The sequence below is a fragment of the Pomacea canaliculata genome, linkage group LG1, assembly GCF_003073045.1.
Source record: "Pomacea canaliculata isolate SZHN2017 linkage group LG1, ASM307304v1, whole genome shotgun sequence".
Lineage (NCBI taxonomy): Eukaryota > Metazoa > Mollusca > Gastropoda > Architaenioglossa > Ampullariidae > Pomacea > Pomacea canaliculata.
In genome coordinates this window covers 19,099,182-19,112,024 of record NC_037590.1, presented here as the reverse complement: position 1 = coordinate 19,112,024, position 12,843 = coordinate 19,099,182, and the positions used below count along the sequence as shown (strand labels likewise).

The 12,843-nt window shown below is 42.2% G+C and overlaps 1 protein-coding gene across 2 annotated transcripts in view; it reads left to right on the top strand.

Annotated features, from left to right (window-relative positions):
* Positions 1 to 895: 895 nt before the first annotated feature.
* The window catches only part of LOC112565758, a 46,161-nt gene continuing 34,213 nt past the window's right edge, over positions 896 to 12,843 (top strand). The window contains exons 1-2 of one of the 2 annotated variants that reach the window (XM_025241490.1): positions 896 to 1,145; positions 8,929 to 9,086. In XM_025241490.1, coding sequence (XP_025097275.1) covers positions 9,012 to 9,086 — 75 coding nt within the window. In that variant the 5' untranslated portion in view covers positions 896 to 1,145; positions 8,929 to 9,011. Of the gene's footprint in view, positions 1,146 to 8,928; positions 9,087 to 11,311; positions 12,574 to 12,843 lie in introns of those variants that run through there. The other variant, XM_025241499.1, reaches the window with a different exon arrangement.

Here is a 12,843-nt window from a genome sequence, read left to right as displayed (position 1 = left end):
AGAAATAACTGCCTAGCAGGGGATGATGGTTGGTTATGTAGCTACAAGAATACTACTACTACTTAAAACTACTACTACTACAACAACACTACACTCTACACTACACTACAACAACACTACACAACACTACTAACAATGACACATTCATTATTCCACCACAAACACACTTATTTACACCTGCACATTGGACATAACCCCAAGAGACTCAGTCCTCCCCTTCCCCACACAAACATTAATCATGAATTTGATAAAACAACACGTGCTTAGCGTGAAAGTCACCTGAGTCGTTAATACTTTTAAAACTGATTTTTTTTCCCGATCTAGACATAACCTCAACCTACGCAAGCACTAGTTTGCTCCCAGCATTCTCTAACAGTGAACTTTAATGTGGGAACATACATTATTTATTTTTTACAGTCTAGGCAAGTGAATATAACTCACAAATCGCGCGATCAAGAAGCATCTGCACGCAGACTGAAGAACATATTGTTCAGTGAAAAGAGAGAAAAAAGGAAAAGGATATTTGAGAACGCTGTGAGCTCTCCTTTGAAAAAATCAGTCTTTGTCAGATGGTGGTTATCAAACACTCTTCACTGCTGACACCATGTAAATGATCAGCACAAGAGTAACCTGCATCCGTCTACCTCAGCACAAAAACTTCGTTTTATTGCTCGCCACCAGTGCACCACAAAACAAACGGAAGAAATAGGATTACAATAAGAGTAATGGTAAGGATGATGAGTTATCTGTGATGTGTTTGGGCTGAGCAAGCGTTCTCATATGGAAGTTGATTACTTTCAAAGAAAGCAAGAGAATGAGAAACGAGAAAGGTGTCTCTACCTGCCGAGCGCTTTGTGTCCTAAATACGGTAAATCACCTTTGCAATGTCGCACCTCCGCCAGCGACTTGGACTGGGCGAGACAGAACAAACAGACCTGCTGCAGTGAGCGAGAGGTGACAACGAAACGACTGAGGAAAGTGGACAAACTTGTTCAGTTGTCGTCACCCACGTGGTCCCTTCCTGCGCCTGGAGTCTCACCTGGAGTCTCACCTGGGAAAAGATAGTTGTCACGGACACGCAGACTGCTAAACAGAGCGGCGTCGATCTCTACCTTGGATGTTTAAAGAAAAGGTTGAAACTGCAGGTAGGCTTTACTGAAATAATCTTTGTAGTTGTAGGCACACAGGTCAAAGTAGAATTCAAAGAGACGGTCGCATATTTTGAAATATAAAATAAAAGTGAACTGTTTACAGATCCAGTACCATCAGTTTGTGATCATTGGTTTTTGATGTTCTGTGGAAAGTCGATAGTCGAATGGTTATAGAACTTGTATCCAAACACGAATGCGATCCGGTTCGATACCCGAGTGCCCAGAGGCGACCCAAGTAGATGGTTGGGAAGATAATGCAGAGAGAGAGAAGATATAAACATCGCCCTCAAGAAAGATGGGTTCAGTGTTTCAGACCTCACTCTTCAATAACCAGCAAAATAATGGACAATATTTACCTATCTGAATCTGTCCTTAAATGGTACATCAGAAAAGAAGCAAGACATTTTTTATGGAGCAATTAAAAACAGTGACATCTTAAATTCAATTTTTTTTCAATTTGACACTGCTTCACATGCAGTTCAAGAAGCAAGAGAAAGTTAATACAAATCTGACATGATTATTTGAAACAAGTAAAGTCTGAACTTAAAGTGGTCCAGTATTCTTCTTCTTGAAAGTGGCGATGTTGAAGACCAAGGGCATCTCTTCTTTTGTTTACCGGTAAAAGAATTACAGTCAGCATTACACGAGATAAACATTATTTATACCTTTCTTTACGAATGTAGAAAGAAGCCATTCTTCAGAGCTTTATTTCGGTCATAAACTATTGTGCAATGAATGACTAGCCATTCTTGTGTGTACAATCTGATGAATGTGGGAAGAGATCAAGTTTTACAATGGCATTTTAATGTTCTTCCTGAGATTATGTTTTCTTTCTTTTTTTCTTGTTTACCAAACGCTCATCCCCAGCAAACACTAAAGTCAGTATGGGATTCATGTTTCATAGAACTTTGCGAACCTGGCCTAGAATTCATGCACAAAATGTCAGTTTTGAACAATAGAGTGTTGCTGTGCGTGAATATTTTCCCACTTTTAAGTATAAAAGACAAAGAACAAAAAGTATGGGTCAGGTCGGCCGTCCGGACAACAGGACAGGAATACACAGAACAGAGAAAGAGAGAGCATCTTCGGCGTTCATTTCTACATGAAGTTACTGCTCATGTTAAGGGTGGCATTAGCAGTTATAGAAGATGGGGGATAAGCAAGGATTAGAAAGATATCAAGTGCTGTTTATGGCATGGTGTAGATAGAATCAGCCTCGCTCTGGTAATCCACTCAAATAACGAACAACGAACAATGAACATGCATTTTCAACCATAAAAGGAAACAAAAAGTACGAAGACTGCCGATGTGGACAAGCGTTTAAACAGGCGTTGCTTGTTGTTTATTTAAATAGCTTTTTGCCTCATGATTTCATTGTCGCCTAGGAAAGGGATCACGTGACTGGAATATGATTGTAAAATATTCAAACGCGCGCGCACACACACAAATCGCAAATCGCTCCAACTTTGCAGCGTCTGTAGAATCGTCAATGTTTACAGGGTCCCACACATTATCCCACACCCCTTAAAATCACAACCTCTGCACGTCCGGGTCGCCAAAGTTTAGTTGGGGGGAGTGGGCGGAACTATGTTGAAGTACACGTGTACGAGTCAGTCGTCTGGTTGGATACTGTGTACGGGACTGTTGCTGCTACTGTTTCCAAATAAAAGGCGTTTACAGCGGCTTCTTCTTCATAATCGCATCTTGGCATTATATTTGTAATGAAATCTTCCATGAAATAGACTGACTATTTGTGTGTGTGTGTGTGGGGGGGTGATGACGGGGGTGTCAAAGTCCCGCCGTTTGTTCAATCATAAAGGTAGTTGTCATATTTTTATTCTCATTTTTCTGTTACCTGTGATGTTACTTGTGTTCCCAAACCTAACAACGATACTTACCATCCTGACAGCCAGAAATGGTGGTGGGATGGGGTGAGCAAACATAGAATTAGGTTTCCTGCCTTCAGATCTCGTCTCGTGCACCCAGTGCGATTTCTGCCCGTTGTTTACCAGGGTGGGCTGCTTGGCTGACTCGGCGTAAAATACCAACTAACTCTCCTGCCTCCCACATACAAGCAAGAATTAACGAAATCATAGGTCATGAAACAAAGAAACAGGAGATAGTGTAAAATGATGGAGAGATGCTTAGGGAACACATCGGATGTCAGGTTTGATGTATATGACTTTTCCACGAGTGTTTTGCTGTTTGACCGGTCATCTCCTGATGTCGTAGTGGAAGTTCAGCCAAGACATTTGTTCAGGACTCACTCCATCCAGATGCTCAAGTGCTCACACAAAAACTGCAAAAAGACCTTTGCCAGAAAGACTGCTTTTTTCAAGTTCTTTATACCAAATCCTGTTACTTTTTTTCATGAACTTTCAGTACCCGTGACTTATATAGGTACCCGTGTGTGTCTTGATTGCTTTTATGTGATGATTTGATAATGTTTGTTTTTCTTGCAACCTTATTTGAGATGGCGACTTTTACTGGATCTTTAGCTGTAGTTTATTTTTTTTATTGTAGTTGACATTTTTATTGGAATTCCTGACAAAGATAAATTTCTAGTCCGTATTTTTCTCAAAAGACATGATAAAGATTGACTGAACCGAACCGAATTGAAATCAGTTGAACTGAGTTGAATTGGAAATAGTTGTTTTTATATCGGCAAGTTGACCTCAGTGTAAAGGCCCTCCTGCTGCTTCACAAGTCAGCTCAGAACAAGCAATCGCAAGCAGTGTTCACACTGCAGAAAATTGAAAATAATTGCGATCTGTTCCTACACGCCCTACACAGAGAGAGGGAGAGAGGCAGAGAGAGAGAGAGAGAGAGTCTTTTTATCGAAATATGAAAAATTAAAAAAAGACCTAAAATTTCTTATCTGGTGGGCCGTCAAACAGGTTGTTAAGTGCACGTCTAAAGTGTCAAACATAAGATTGTGAATGCCTATTGAGAGATTGTTGGAGAAACCTAACACTTCCCCTACCCGAGTCCGTTGATCCCCCAGTAATGAATCATCTAGAACTTTTATGAGGACTCTGACTATTATATAAACGTTTGAAATGCATTAGAAAAATGTTAGGAAATTCATGACTAGGGACGCTAAAGCAATTGTTTACAAAAGAGCCTTTCCATCTGCACATATACCACTAAAAAGTGAGGGCTGTGGCTCATCGTGACAAAGTGACGGTTGAGGAAGGCTGATCATAGGGATCTCATTCCACTGTCTGTCATTTCCCCTGATTAATCAGGGTTAGGTTAGGGTTAGGTGTTCGAGTTCCAGATTCTCGCCAGACTCGTTTTGTCAACCTTCTAACCTTCTGCTCTGAACTCGAGTGTACTCGTCATTATGCTAGCATTCTGTGGTCACGTGTGGCAAACATTTCTACGAAGGTGAAGCAATATTGAATCTATGACAGGGGCACAATCCCTTTAATGTATCTGAAGCTGAAGGCTAAAAATAAATAGTTGATGAGCACGGAGAAGAAATTTTCCGACTCGAGTCCTGCGGGCAGATGACTGGTAAAGGTCTTTCGTCATAAGGGGCGTTAACTTTGCCTCACTTTCCCCTTCCGCTGTGATTACCTCCCCTGATAAATCAGGCATCCATTGCTGCTAGACCAGGGGAGGGGAACCTTTTCTTCTTCAAGGGCCATTTTGATATTTATAACATCTTTCGAAGGCCAAACAAAATTATTTACATAAAATCTAGCCTGTTATAGTTGGTCAGGCTGTACTTTGACACAGTGTGTTAAAACTTTTGCAACGTGTGCAGACCCACTGCTTTCACCACTGTCCTCTGAGTCACAGCAATATGCCTATTCGTAATTAGGTGGGAAAAAAACGGCTCTGTTTTTATGAAAAGCATAGCGGAAAAACTGTAATATATATATATGATAATTAGAAATTTCTTAGAGGATACAGAGTACATAGTAACATACACAGCCATGCTTTCACATGCACAAATAAACCTATAAACCCAAACGAATTTTTAATTATTGTAAGAGCCGACGAAGTCGAAGAACACTACACATATCAACAGCCGACATTAAACTGGATATGGTTTACCATATTCAAACATAAACACAATTCTCCAACAGAGAACGAGAAGCATACGTGTGTGTGTCTCCTCGTGTACTCGTGTGTTCTGTCTATCCAGTGATGGACGTTCCTCGCTTGTCCCTCAACATGTATGTCATTATTATTATTATTCATTGAATATAAATGTATGCTGCTGTGAAAAAGCTCACATTTACTGAGCTTCGGGTCTCGCCTGCGGTTGCCTTTGCCGGGTCGGAGCAAATAATTTCGATGGCCTGCTACACTTTCACATTAACCTGTCGGTATTAACGCATGGTGCAAGAGGAGAATAGTGTCCCCTTCTGACGATGTTATCGTTCGTTGCTGCGTGTGTCTTAATGTTCACACTGGCGTCAGTCCTATCTGGCAACTCCCCGCCATCATCACAACACCCAAAGAAAAACCCAAGCCCTGCGGGGTAAAAAAATAAAATAACCCATTATTTAAAAAAAAAACTTTTTCTAGTTCATCGGTTTGGAGGAGCTACTGGATGACGCATGTAGCCTGAGGTCATGTAAATGCGTCCGAGAAAGTGCAGTTATAATGAACTAATCTTGAATATGTTGCCAGCCGAAAGAGACGGTTACTGTCTTGACAGGAGCGAAGACATCTTAACTAAAGGCAAACTGGAAAAAGCTGACAAAAACATTAAGAGGTGCATCACGGAGTGTGGAGACATATAATTCCCTGTCGTGGAACAATGTAATGCTCTGTAATAAAGCAGTGCAATACCCTATCGTGGAACTAAGAAATATCCAGATACGTTCTATGTAATACTATATTCAACATACATTATTTCTTTCAATAATAGGCAAGTAAGATTAAAAAATATACAAATCTTTCTGGTTACCTAAGGTTTGTTTGGTTTCTCGCCGAGGTAATTTTGTATTTAATGTGAACTATTTCTTCCTGAAGCAAATTATGTTGAAACACCATCAAACCGTCTGAAGTACCTATGATATAAGATTTGTTGAATTTCCAAACGTGCAGCTTCCCACAAAGATGATTCTTTACAGGCGCCTCGCACTCACTGATCTTACTGGAGGGGCGAGTTATCCTGGCCACGTACACCAACAGCATAAATAATAAACATTTGGGCACACGCCGCCTTCATGTCCTTTCAACGGAGTAAAATCGTTTTATTTACAACAGTGCGAACACATATGATTTATGCAATATATATCTATAGGTGATAGATATCTGATGTGCGTATATATATATATGGGGGTAGTTCAACAAAGTAAGAAATGAAAAAGTTATCTTAACAATTAAAGATCTATATTTCGAACTTTTGCAGTTTCACAATGGCGGATGTGATGTTAGTTTTGCTAAGTTTTTGAAGTGATTTGTGTTTCAAAGTAAGAGCGTCACGTGACTGTTACAATAAGGCGCATATATGCAGACGGGTGGAACACAGACTTGTGGTTCATATTTCTACTCCCTTCAAAGGTTTCTTTTTAAAACCTCGCCCTTAAATCAACAGAGGTGCCATTGCCGCCAGATTAAGGTCGTCGTCGAATGATCTACAACTCCAGATGTTAAAATTCCCAAGCACCTATTGTCCTTTGTTCAGCGAGTGTGGGACCTCCTTCTACCCATTGTCCTGTTTGTACAAATGTATCAAATCAACAGAAGGGGGTTATTTGCCCAGAGTTTGAGAAATAGTAACTTGCTCTGACTTTTATCTAGCTCTTTAATAAACTGTCCTGGTTTATTACTTTCATCTCTGATCAGTTCAGTTCCCTTCGTCCCTAAACTGACGAGGAGGCATATTTTTGTGCACCAGTCGTAAGGGCTGCCTGAGAAAGTCCCCCAGTGAACAGCCTGTCCACTCCTTCACCTTAGTCACCAACGGAACCTTGGAGGACAGTCTTCGGAAAGGTGTCATGTCGGGCAACATGACCGAACCGTTACAGTTTTTGCCGCTTGATGAGCAGAGACTTCAGGGGTTCACCACGCCGGTGACTAGATTGTGCACGAAGTCGTTGGTCTATTGCTATTTGCATGTCCTCTGGGTCAGAGTTCGTTTCCTGTGTGTCTTGGAGGATACTTGGGTCTGTCGTCAGCTGGCTGTTGTAAAGCTCATTGCAGTACTTGTCTAGGACAACTTTGACATCCAAGAGCAGGCGGCTTTCGCTGTTGATCGTCGATGATTTCTGCTGGCTCTCATGGGTGAGTACCTTGAACAGAAGATTGTCACCCCAGGCCACACTAATATCCATCTCATTGCACCTCTGATCACTCCAGGCCGCCCTGGTCTCCTTCATGTTTACCCGTATCTTGCGAGTGACCCTCCTGTAGGCAGACTCTGCTTCGTGGTTTTCCAGCTTTTCACTCTTCAAGGCTCGTTAGAGGTCACTTTGTGACCCAGGGTTTTGTTAGATCCAGGGCGTCCGAGAACCTTCTTCGTCTTAGGTTGTCTCTGATGGTTCTCTCTTAATGGAATGACGCCCTGTATTTGACCCCAACTTTATAAAGGCAGTTAACCCATGAAAAGCCAGTTCAGTAAATTAATTTTTTTCGCTCTCGTCAACCTACTTTTATACACACGTTAAAATGTAAAAACATTTATTCAAGAGACATTTATTCTTAGCGTGTGTGCGCCTGCTCAGTGTGGTGCTCACCGAAAGTTTAGAACAGAATTTTGTTGAACCCCTCAGGATTCACTTTACCTTCAAGTTCTCACCTGCCTTAAAATCCCCCGAAAACGCCATCGAAAGCTTTAGGGCTTTTCAGTTCTTCCGGACTAAGAAAGGAAACAGTTTAAAAAAGGAGAAGGGTACTGGAAAAGAAGAGAGGAGCTTTAAAATTAATAAAGAGGTCGGTCTAGAAAAAGGACAATTCTTTCAACGCTGCACACAGTCAGTCCCTTTAGTATTTAAAACACATTCTCAGTATGTTGTTAATGGCTTTCGCGTGTTTACACCCCTCAACCCCTACATGATATGCGACATAGAGCCCCCTCCACACACACACACACACACCGCCCATCCGACCAACTGTGGACATAAAATTCAGCAATAAAAAAATATGTGATTTTGTGGACGCTGGAGGTTTATGGTGTCAGATCCGTATGTTTAATTTTAATGCGAATTGCATTTCTTTTCGGGTGGTCTCCCATCCCCTCCAAACAGCTAAAACATGGAGATAGCGATCACGGATGCTACCTACATACTATGAACACTTATGTGTGTCGTTCCGGAAGAGACACTGGTCTCGGTGAGTCAAACCTACTGAGGGTCTTGGCGTCATTTCTCTCCTCATCCATTTTCAACCGCTAAACTCCACATTACAAAATGGGTTTCCGGGGCTTGGTGTGCAGTAAGGACACGTAGTTAAAATAAGCTTCTAGCCGGGTCAAGGAGGCACACGTGGTTCACATCCTATGTGGTGGCTGTGAAGCTCAATGCGAGAAATAAAGCTTTTCATTGAAGAGATTACAGTCGACAGCAAACAGCAGCCACACCGTGGGTCTCCGTGTCCTGGTGTGTGGCGGGGGGTCACGTGTCTCTATTGACCAGCTTGCATGTGCTTGACAGTTCGTGGAAGTAGGATTGCTTGCAGCTCTGCTTTTTTAATTTTTGTAATCAACTGTATCTTTATTATTGTATATCACCATCTAATAGTTGACAGATATTATTTAACTCTAGTAGCAAAACTGTGGTTTCATTCCTGATTTTTCCTGACTTCACATTTGCAGACTGAGCGGTCGGCGTCCAGGGACGGAACTCTGGAGATCGGCGTCACTTGGGACGAAGTTGTCGTTCGTGACTAGTCAGGATCATGGGCAGCCTGGTGACAAGATGCTGCAAAACTAAGAAACCCACACCTGCAAGTCCTACTAACGTAGGGCTAAAGGTAAGTCACGAGCTTAGTGAATGTTTAGTCACTAAAGTCAAATGTGTCACTGGACCCTATGACTGGATGTGAATTACTAAATTACCTGCCTGGGTGGCTGGTTGGTAGCTTGGTTGATTAGTTGGCTGAGCTTATGATTCATTAACTAATTCATCGGACATGTTGTCACAGCTGTTCATAAACACCTCTGTACACTCTGCACGCGTATTGTTTTCTAAACAATTACAGAAGATAATTCATATCGGGATCGAATGTGACGTAATTTGAAATTACTCTGAAGTCATCAGATACCGTTTTGAAAGCCCAGCCCTCGACAGAAGTGATGTTCGTTATGTTGACTATACTTATTTTTTGTAAAATTATTCACTGTACATCTGTACATACATACTATTTTATTTTGAAAGCATCAGCCAATGAGGCAGCTGTAATTGTGTACAAACATGACATCACGATTTTGACCTCTATGTATGGTGATATTTGTAAGTGTGTATATCGACATTTATAACGAAAGACGCGTATTACCAAATAATTAGAAGAAAGAGTTTGCACCCCTTGTCTTTTAAGTCACTAACGCACACACACACACACACAGACGGAGTAATACACACACAGAAACACACACACACACACACTTATCACACACGCGCCATTAAACTCACAGATTGATAAACACATTCGCCTAACACACATGTTCTCATTTTCACTTTTCTTATCTTTTCCTTCTGGGCGTAGCAGATTACTTTTTTTTAAAATTGCATTGAAAAGATGTTAGTGAGAGAGGAAGAGAGAGAGATGGAGGGGAAGGGAGAAGTAGAAAAGGACAAAATCGATCAGCCATTAGCATGTAACCATAGGAGAATATCTGCAGGCAGGGCGAGTCATGCAACGCCTGAAGTGAAATAACAAAAACTCCAGCCTCACCACCGACTAGGAAACTGGGATCAGCTAAATCCGCAAGGTGCACGTGTGGGATCTCACCTGGAGCCTAGAGCCTCCAACCCACACAAAAGTCATGTCCTGCCAAAGGGAAGTAAAACAGCTTGTATTGTCCCTTGGCTGCAGTATTATGAACACAATGTTCCTTTGCCGGATACAAGAGTTTAGAATAACATTACTACCTACAAGCTGTTGCTGGAGGAAGGCATCCCGTGCTCTTCGTAAACTCAAATATGCAAATGAAGCGTGGTGGGGGGATCGACATCTGGTTTGTGAATCAAAACCTGTTACCTCAGACACCTTAGACAGACAGAGGGAACAAAGATTGAAGCTATTTATTTTGGTTCCCGGAATTGATCAGAACAAATGCTCAAACTATTAAAGTAGACAGAGGGGAAAGAAGAAAGGGACAAAATAAAAAAAAAAAAAAAGAAATGCGGGGTATGAAATACGAACCTTTATCTTTAAAATACAATCCCCGGACTGATAACCAACTGATAAAAATCCAGATAAAGAGCAGTACCCACACTACCAGACCTTCCTGCAATCCAGCAGTCTGTGCGCGGGTGGCAGTTTTTGCCGGGTGGCAGGAGCCTGGGAGCGAGTATCGCGCTTCGCTCCGCAAACTCGCGATCACCGTTGATCGCGGCAGCTCGGGGCAGACAGAGTGCGTGGCTAAGGCGGCCATGTCGGTGGCACCGGCAGCACATAGAGACTGAGTGAGATTTGCAGCCAGAAGCACGCAACAGGCTTTCTTGGATACAGCGTGGGAGGACAGCCACACCAGCACCACGCAGCCTGTTCCGGGCCCTTGCATCCTCAGCGTGACGGCGAGGAAATGACCACATCAGTACCAACAATAACCACCAGCAGGAGTCGTCGTCGTAGTAGTAAACAGGAAGAGGAACAAATTAGAAAAAGAAGGAACAGTTTACGCAGGGTAAAGGAAAAGAAAAAAGAGTTTTCGTGGCATCGATATGTCTGGAATTGATGAGCAAGGGGGAAAAACTCTTGCAAGCAGCAAAGAGGATAACGTCACCTGCTGACACCGTTTCACGATTGTCACGTGCCGGGTTATTTTCTCCACACTTCGTGTATGCTGTGTCTGTCCTGCACGTCATCAGCTGCATTTTCACGAAGAGCAACGAACGAGAAACGTTGCTGTGCTGAACGAATTTTTCCTGCAGAATTTTCTTGAAAACTTTGTTCAGTCAACTGTGAGCCAATCACACTGAAGGACTTACAGACGAAGCCATTACCCAGACGTGTGGGCAACAAAAAGTTGCTGGGATGCTGCATCGTCTGGTCTGGGGTTTGAACCATTCGTTGTCGTCGTTATCGAATGAGTGTTGACATCGCTGTGTGAGTCAGCCGTGGACAAACAGATTCCACCATCCTCCTCTCTCCACCCCTTTCTCTGGTTGGGTCAATATTGCACAGAAGGAATAATTTCCAAACCCACATTCGCCAGGGTTTGTGTGTGCCGATTATTGACCCAAGTGACGAACGTGTGGATGTCTGTAAGACCAGGCTTATTGCCGAAAACAAGCCAACAACAATTTTGATTGGAAATTGGATATCTTATTTCCTGATTCCTAAATCGTTAATCGTCGAAGAAAAACTATCATGTGGACTCTGTTTTTTTTACCAACAACATGTGAGATTCTCTTGGATATTTTTTGTTCAAATTCCCAAAACGTGGTTTGTGGTGTAGTGTGAGAAGGGTTTTGTGTTTAGTGATTGAAACACTGGAGCGAACCATCGAAAACTGAACCAAAAACATCGGACTATCAACACCAATGATTGTGTTGAAATGTAACAGAAGGATCGAATCGAGATCAACCCCCCGTAAAGGTCTGACTCAATGGAGGAGCCAAAACATCAACTCTTGTTTATCTACTGCGTAATAGTTCAGATCGAAGTGTCGATGCTTTGTTGTTGGTGATCTCGTACCTTCTCACTTCCACGTGACATGTGCTGTTGCGTGCGTGACTAGACCATACTCCTGTCACAATGTCTGTCACAGAGCTACTCAGCAAGGAACGAGGGATAGAACTGTTATTTTGTCTATGAAGCATCAACATGTTACGTTCACGTCACTCAACGTTATGTCACGTATGGCTAAGCCAGATGGAGGGACAGAGGGACCCAGACTCACCCCTGGCGGGTCGACATTCGATCCAAGACTTTACCAGATAGCCACTTGTTCTCTTTCAGCGATTTCCATGAATTCCCAGACTTCAAATAACTGTACCACACGAACTAGGCGAGGAAACGGAAGGGAAAAGCTTATTCCACCTTTGTGGATAATAAAACACTTGTCAGGGAGACTGTAAGAGGCTCACCTTCCACAGTAGACTGCCTGGAGTGGAACCTATGTTGTAGACCCAAATGAGCGTGTTTATAGTTATCCTTGTGAAAATGTGTTTAAAATAGAACAACTTCTCGAGAAGGTTCAAAGGTTCTCGACGTCCTCGCTACCTGCACGAAGCAAATGAAAATGGCAATAGTCCCTCTGCGCCGAGGCCATGGGCTGGCATCAAGTATGGAGGTAAAGATAATTGAAGTATATCACAATGTTATGATGTGTGTATGGTATGTCTACCTCGGAGTTTTGGTCACTGATTTGGTTAGGATTTGCAGCTTTGCTTATATGTCATACTTTAGGCTCCAGACAGAACATGATACTTATGAAATACAATTTTTTAATCTTTTTACAGCTTTCATAGTCTTTAAATTATTATTTCATCTACTATTTCCTTTCCTTCCTACTGGGCGTACTGCTTCAGTTTCCACGTAAACCATTTTTACCTCTGTAATT